The sequence below is a fragment of the Hevea brasiliensis genome, chromosome 10, assembly GCF_030052815.1.
Source record: "Hevea brasiliensis isolate MT/VB/25A 57/8 chromosome 10, ASM3005281v1, whole genome shotgun sequence".
NCBI classification, from domain to species: Eukaryota; Viridiplantae; Streptophyta; class Magnoliopsida; order Malpighiales; family Euphorbiaceae; genus Hevea; species Hevea brasiliensis.
In genome coordinates this window covers 90,581,174-90,589,712 of record NC_079502.1, presented here as the reverse complement: position 1 = coordinate 90,589,712, position 8,539 = coordinate 90,581,174, and the positions used below count along the sequence as shown (strand labels likewise).

Sequence of the window (8,539 nt, the reverse complement as noted above, 5' to 3'; positions counted from 1 at the left end):
GCTTCATGAATCTGTCCAAAGCAACAGTGGATTAAGATACAAAGGATTAAGATATAGATCAAACCAGACAACACAAAGTCACTTTCAACTATAAAACAAGGTCTTCTCTTCATTTCTCCTTCAAGCTCCCCTTTACCAATGGTACGGTAACCTACCAAAAAATATAGAGCATGAAGTTTTAAGTTCGAGTCTTTTTATTTATTAATCTTATAACATTTTATGCAAGAGCCCACCAAAAAAAAAAAAAAGAATAAAAATTTGGCCAGCATTTTCAGTATCTTGGGAAGATCTGTTTCCAATGAGAAATCATATTAATTTGGGAAATAATCAAAGTATATAAGTTAAATTTAGTAGCATATACAGAAAACTATAGCACAACACTAACCCCAGCTTGAGGGACGTATCTGAGCTTTCATAGTCGTGTGGAGGACCATTTGAGTTGCAGACATTGGTTACAGACTCCGACGACTGCCCTTCCTCATAAACCAAATTCTCTGAATCAGCAGCAGCCTGCTTTCGGCCATTAGATATCTCCACCACCTTCAGTTGAACATTCGGTTACCGTAAGCACATTCAAAAGCAAAAGATTATAAGTAGAAAGAACGAGGCCATACTTGTTGTCGAAGTCGTTCATTCTCTTCCATTAATTGCATTCCCTACTTGTTTCAGAAGTAAATTGAGATGACAAATAAAATTAATAAATAAAGGTTATGTGAAGAAATGTTACGAACTGAGAAATCAAAATGTTAGCACCGACAACCAGTGGAACGAGCTAAAAAGCTGTCACCACCTAACAGTGGACTACTTAACCACTGCAAAAAGCAAACAACCGAGTAAACCCCACCATACTAAAACGGACGTCAAAACAGTTTGAGAGAACTACAAATCTGCATAACAGAATTGCGAAACATAACAGAAACTATTCTTATGCAAATACAAATCTTTTTGCCTAAATTATAGAACACTTGCGACTCAAGTAATTGTATGAAAGCATCCTTTGAGAATTTAGTTAAACACATAGTATTTTTGTTGTTAGATTTGCACGGATAAGTTACACATAGATATAAATCTATGCAAAACATAAACATAATCATTTTCATATCAACCAATGAACACTGGAGCAATGCATATAGAAGTTTATAGTTATGCCCTTCTTAGACAAACACTGCATGCAGAAATGATACCAAAGGAATTCATGTAAAAATATTATGAAGTCCAAGAACTGACCTTTGTTTGAAGTTCCCTGATTTCTTTTATAATTTTCTCTCCCTGAAACAAAAAATAAGTAGTGTTAGCAGCAATTTATAACCAAGCCAACAATGCTTATGATGAAAACCAAACTTGCAGAAAAAAGAAAGGTTCATGGACCTTCTTTTCAATCACACGGCTTAAGCCAGCTTCAAGAGACTTTTCTAGTTGCTGCAACTCTTCTATATTTAATCCTTGGAGCTCTTCTCCCCTCATTTGTCTGTTTTACGTGCAATTTAATGCATTAAAATGCACGTATAAAATTAGCAGAACCTGACATACAAATCAGGACTTGTACCTCAGTTGATGGCTTTTCTCTGCAATCTCCTTGCTCAACCTGGAGTGGTTGCTGTCCTCTACCAACTAATATACAAATATTTTCACTCTTAGCATGCAAAAATAAAGAAAAAAGAAGAAAAATGCCAAATGGTGCAATCAGCAAATATATAGGAATTATTTCCTTATCGCTAACATAAAACAAAATATGAAGTAAATTCCACCCCCAAAAAAAACCACAAGAACTGGGAATGCTGGAAAGAACTTGCATGAATAAATTAAACTTGAATATTAGAATGTAAATCTGTGTTTGCTAAGTTGAAATAGCGAAAAAATTTAGACAATATAACTTGTGAGTTACGACCCATACAACAATAGATTGCTTGAGATACTACTCCTTTCCTGCTCAACAAAAATGTAAAGCATAGCCATAAAACAATTTCAAAAAATTAATTACATTTGCATCTGCAATAATTTACAATATGCAAAGATAAATAAAAGATTATCTACAAAAAGAGATACAAGCCAACCTGCAACTCTAGAGATGGTTGTTCTAGCTTCTCAAGATTCTTCGAGTGCAAGTCATGCTTTTCTAGTATTTCCTTCATGCTTCAGAAGAAAACCAAAGAAAAGAAAAAAAAAAATCACAAATTAATTTCAAAGAATCCATCCAGAATTGCAAAACTTGAACTGATTTTGAATCGTCACTCTAGCAAACAATGGAATGAAAGATCCATCATATCTTAAAATCATACAGGAAAGAAAGAAGGGATGATATTTGTCTGATTCATTTAGCCATCCAAAAACATGAAAAGGAAATTTCACAATAAAACTCAATGCTATAAGCTCCAAAAAAAACCTAAAAATAAAATTCCAAACTATAGTTAATTTCCATTTCAAGTGAATGACTAAATACAGTATTTGTTCACGTCAAAGGTGAGGATTCAAGATTCACATAAATCAAATGAAGACAATGAATGCTATACGTTTAAATAATCAAATAAAATCCGAGTTGTCCAACTAGAAAGGGGATAATGAGATTCTAACGTATTTCTTTGGAATAGCACAAAAACTGAAAAGTTCAGTGACACGCAGCATGGAGCCGCAGATGGTGCTAGGTTATGAAGCATTCCCTAAATAATAAAATAGATTATCAATGATGAGAGCATTATCACAAGCATTATCACAAACACATCAAAACCTGCTCCAAGTTGGGAATCTCATAATTGAAAATTGACAACAACTTGGTCGCTAGAGCTAAGCCAAAAGGAAAAGATGATAATCAACCAGACATTTAATGAAAAGATTGTAGAAGATGTTTACAAATCACAAACCAAATTAGTAATTTATATTTTATAAATGCCTAATTTTTGCCTGGAAATGTCGAACTGTATTAGAGGATGGATAGTTGAAATCTTGAAACATAATAAACCGAACAGTTTCATAACATCAGAGTCATTGATATCTGTAAGTAAATAAACTCCCTGCCTTAAAAGGAAAGAATGTGATGATTGCACAGTTTAAAAGATGTGCACCTTCTCTGAGTTTCTATACCTGCTTCCACCTTCAAAGATGGAAAAGAGAAGGGCTGAATTTCATATTTCTTTCCAATTCAAGATCAAATAAAAAAATAACACATATTCCTACCATAGCAGTTGATATCCATTTTCCCAGTCTCCTTTCTTTCTTAGTTTGTTTGTTTGTTTTTTTTTTTTTTTTTTTTTTTTTTTTTGCTACCACTCCATGACATCTAAACATGATTCACTCCTGCAAACCAAAATTTGAAGATAATGAATTGCAACCCTAACAAAATCATAACATCTGGTCAACTAGACAACTAGACCAATATCTTTTGTTCCTTCCAATGTACATGTAGTTGTAATTTCTCCACTCCTCCAGCCCCTCAAATCAATTTAATGCTAATTAATCAAGTGTATTAATAAAAGCAATTCCTTCAAATACCAGATCATCCTTGCAGATAAAAGGCCACAGCACAAGAGAACACAAAAATATTTGTTTGTATTTACCCTTTAAAAACCTCTTTTTAGACCCACTTATTTTTTTTCAACTGCTCATTCATAATTGAACAGAACAACATTCCTATCATCCTCTTCCCACACATCCAACATAAAAATCAATCGATTAAAGGGAGTTTTTTCTTCTCAAAGAGCAAATATATAACATCAGCATATGACCAACATCTTTTGGGATACCAAAGAAAGATAAAGGGGCAAAAGAAGAAACCCACCCACCCCCCCCCCCCCCCCCCTTCTCTTACTAAAAGCTATACAAGTTTCACCACCGGATGAAATTAATCTCATAAAGTTGCTTGCTAATGGCAAGTTATATTTCCTATTAGTTTTCAAATAATTCACTACTTAACCTCTACATTTGCCTAGATGCATAATAGCTTAACACAAAAGGCATTTCTCCACAAAATTTCTATAAAGACAGCTGCTAGTTTCTATCCAGTATCAATCAAACAAGCATTACCCATTCTAATACTTGTAAAATAGCATTTCAATGAACAAATATACCGATAATAGCTGAGGTTAGTGATCAACCGTTACGTCAAGCATTCTAAGTCTTTATGCTACACTTGTGTAGCGGCCAATGATGGAAAACCCCAAAATGGAAAGGCTAAATTTCGAATAGCTCTCTAGTTACCAATTTTCTAACTTAAGCTATTCGAGGACCACAAAAAGAAAAAGAAACCAAAGGAAAAGGAAGAAAAACACACTAAAACACTATCCAAGATCCAAGCTGCTATTCATTATCTTCTTGGGTTTATCTTTTTCTCCTCCTTGTTTATCTTTATCCCCTTCTTCACTTAAATCTTTTTACTCAACAATATCACATGCGGCAACATTAGAAACGATTAACATCTCAACATATGACAACACATGCATTTTTATTTCCCTAATATTTTGGGTCTTCCTCACATCATTAAACTGATACAATTACCATTAATACATGTTATCTAGTTGATCTTTAGTAATTATTTTGGTATATACTATCAAGAAACTATAATAATTAACATTCTAACCCACACTTGCTGCTTTCTACGTATTATCCAATTAGACCTTTTGCTTTCCCTACAAGAACATATAGGTCCTTGCCGATAATATTAGCTTTTTGGGCATGCTTTCTGATACATGACGTAAAATGTCTGCTCATCTTATAACCAACAACCTTTATCCCATAGAACACAAGAGGGAAATTGAAGGGGCCATAACCAGCATCCTTTTTTGTCAGGAATAACATACAATACAAAAGGGAAGAAAAAATAAGAGAAAAAAAAGTCCACTAAAAAGAGAAGATAATAATGATGATGAAGGCTTCAGAAGCAAACTGAAGCCAATAGCAAAAGGCATTCTATCCAACCGCACAGCAATATTCCATGAAAGAATCACATTCCCATTTAAGAAACAGTACAAAATTTTGAATATTAACATTTAATACATATATATAAGTATTAACCAAAGGCAATACAATATAAAATGAGACCAAATAACAAAGACTTGATTGACGTGATTATACACCCTATAAACAGTAACAAAATAGATCCTCAGCTTAAAAAGCTAGTCTAACTCATATCATATCTTTTCACGAAAATCCATATCAAACCTTCAACATTACCGATATACCACTCTCTTGTATTTTAATATTTTCAAGTATAACACACTGTCCGGGGGGAAAAAGAAAACAGAAAGAACAAGAACCGCACAGTTCAGCAGCAATTCCTAGTGATGAAGAGGGTCGCTTCACTTCATCTTCCTGTATAGAGAAACTCACCCAACTTCTCACACTAGTAGGTCAAAAACATCAAACGCTTTCTCTTAACAAGAGTAACTTTCACAGTGATAATTCAATGATGTAGGTAGATATAATGATATAAGCAAAAAGTAAATGAATATACACAGAGGGAGAGAGGGAGAGAGAGAGAGACCTAGAGCTGCAGTACTCAAATAGCTTGCCAGTAGAGGAGAAGACGATGAGAGCAACATCAGCATCACAGAGGACGGAAAGCTCCTCAGCTTTCTTGAAAAGCCCTCTTCGGCGTTTAGAAAAGGTGACTTGCCTTGCCGTGGCGTTATCTATCTTCTTGATCTGAATCTTCTCTCTAGCCATTTTCTTTACTAAAAGAAGAAACAATAAAGAGCTTTAGAAAGTAGAAGAAGATAAAAAGCTTTCTGGGTTGCTAACTAAATGCAACAGAGGGACATGTGGAGAGTGATAGTGGCAGCATTTTGCCAAATTTAGAGAGACAAACCCTAGTTCAAGGAAAGAGAGGAGCATTCCACAGATCCAAAATAACTGAGAGAAGAGAGAGAAACTTCCCACCAATAATAGGGAAAGAGAAGAATGAATGTTGATTGGTTAATGGAATTTACTAATACTTTCCTTTCTCTTTCACTTGCCAGTTTGGGGAGGTTGGTGTTGGTGCCCTTTCTTTGGGTTTTGTTTGGTCTGAAAGAAACTTCAGAGAAACCATTAAAAAGGCTCCAATGACTGAGGGAGCGAGTTGTGAATGTGAATGAGGGAAAAATAAATATTAAAAAACAAAAATTGAAGAAGAAAAGCCCCTTTTATAGTGAAACAGGAATGTTCTCTTTTCCACCTCTTTGGCTTTTTCTTGCTGTAAAAGGTCAGAGGCATTTGAATAGGTTTTTTTCACTGAAGGGTAAAATGTGTTGTCCGAAATTTCACATCATGGGGTGAAAATATGTGTAAATTATATAAAATTAAAAAATTTATTAAAATTATTATGATTTTACTAGTAATATCATTCCATCTTTGATATGTATGTATATATTCTTTAACTTAAAAAAAATATTTGTCTTTTATTTTACCAAGTCCACGCTCTGAACGAGGAATGGTTTCCCTGCTCTTCAGAGGTGATGCTTCGACTTGACCAAGGAGAAAACTAAAGCCAAACGAAAACGAGAGAAATTTCTCTCTCTAAGCAATTAGGGAGAGAAATACCCGTGTGTGGTCCAAATTTACTATTATTAAATCTATTTCTTCTGATTCTCAAATTTTATAAAATATAATAAAATCAATGCTAAATAGCAATAATAATATATAATATTTATATTTTTAATTGTTTTTCTTTTATTGATACAATTAAGCCATGTAATTACTGTTAATTATGTTGATGATGATGATAATAATAAAACAATATCTCTAATCAATACAAAACTTTTTCACACTATCATGTAATGAAAATAGATATGGACTAAACGTTTGTTCATTATGTGTAAGCCCTGTAATAGATATTAAGTCTCTTTAACTAAATTTTTAACATTTTGATTTTAAAAATAATTATTAAAAATTTAAATAAATCAATAAAAATCGATAAATATTTATTTGATTTTAAAAATAATTGTCAAGATTTAAATAAATTAATTAAATTGATAAAAATTTATTTAATTCTAATAATATATTTACTAAAATATTAAAAAATCAAAAGTTAAGTATTACACTTAAATTTTAACTTTTAAAAATTATAATTATTAACTTAATTCATTCCATATAAACATTTAACTCTTAAAAAGATATAACTATTAATAAATTAAAAAATTAATTTAACCCCTTTATATATTCAAATAAAATAATATTAATAAAAAATTAAAATTTATAAAATAAAAATTAGCCATAATTAACCTTTAACCAAACACTTCATAATAATAATTATAAGAGATTTAAAATTACTTTTTGTCAATAAAATATAAAAGTGCTTATCCTTGGCTAGAACAGTACTATCAAATTCAATAGACTTGTCCCAGTCAGTAAACTTATCAAATTCAGCTAGAAGGACACTTACGGTCTGACTTGATTAGACGATTAGACCATACGTACACTGCCATAGGGACGAGACCACATAAAGACTTATTATAGGGTGGCCTAATTCAGTTTGTAATTTGAAAAGTTTGGTTTCAAGTCATTGAAGAAGGTTTCCATTTTGATTTGATTTTACTTTAATTTAAATTAATAAAATTAAAATAATTTTTAAATTTTTAAAAAATTGACACTTCAAATTAAATTAAATTAAATTATTATTTTTAATTTATAATTCAAATTCAATTAATTTAATAGACATTAACTAATAATTTAATTATCATTTATTTTAAATCAATCTTAATTTATGAAATTATTATTTAATTTCAATCTCAATTTTAATTAGACCTTTTAAATCGATATGATCACCCCTAATTATAGCTAATGGGAGTATGATTCCAATTAATTTCAATTCAAGAGTTGTGGTTGGTCCACATCATACTAAAGTTTCATCATGATTCCAAATTAAAATTTTTGAATTTCTTTTTTAAAATTAAAAAAATATTTATATTTGCAATTGATCAATTTTAATTCAAATCGAAATAATTTAAATTAATTTTAATTTGATTAAGATCAATTTTAACCGATTTAAATTTGGCCAATTTTAATTCTATATTAAATTAATTTAATCCTAATTTTAAATTAGAATATGGCCGTATTTACCTTACTCATGAGTCATAATCCAACTTTGAAATATTATTAGATTTAGCCCAAAAATTAATTTTCCTACCTATAAGTATCTTATTTCATTATGTATAATTTGGTAGTTATTTATAAAGTAATATTAACTTTGTTTTAAATAAAAAAGTAATCTTAAAAGTTCTCAAAATAATTTCTCACAAGTTTTACTAAGCATAATATTATTAAGTTTAAATTTGACTCATTTATAAATAAATCTAAAAAATAGACTTAAATTTAATTTATTTAGAAAATAAATCAAGTATAGTTAAATTTTTATCGAGTTGATACTAAAGAAATTCAATTTATTTACAGCAATACGAATGAGACACCTTTTCATATATCTACTATATGAAGTGCTTGTTTGACATTGCATTTAGAAGGTCGAAATTATTTTTCTTAATAAAAGTGTTATTTTAAATGTCATTAAAAAAATAATTTAAAAAGTTTATTTTATTATTTTAATTTTGTTATAATTAAAATTTATTAAATTTAA

The 8,539-nt window shown here is 30.6% G+C and overlaps 1 protein-coding gene across 1 annotated transcript; it reads right to left on the bottom strand.

Annotated features, from left to right (window-relative positions):
- Positions 1 to 265: 265 nt before the first annotated feature.
- Positions 266 to 6,057, bottom strand: LOC110651449 (MADS-box protein JOINTLESS). Its single transcript, XM_021806800.2, has 8 exons — positions 5,798 to 6,057; positions 5,474 to 5,663; positions 2,055 to 2,133; positions 1,547 to 1,611; positions 1,369 to 1,468; positions 1,228 to 1,269; positions 615 to 656; positions 266 to 540 (listed from the first exon to the last, which is right to left on the bottom strand). Exons 2-8 carry the CDS (start codon positions 5,653 to 5,655, stop codon positions 328 to 330), a joined length of 723 nt encoding a protein of 240 aa, XP_021662492.2. The 5' UTR covers positions 5,656 to 5,663; positions 5,798 to 6,057; the 3' UTR covers positions 266 to 327.
- Between the last annotated feature and the right edge of the window lie 2,482 nt (positions 6,058 to 8,539).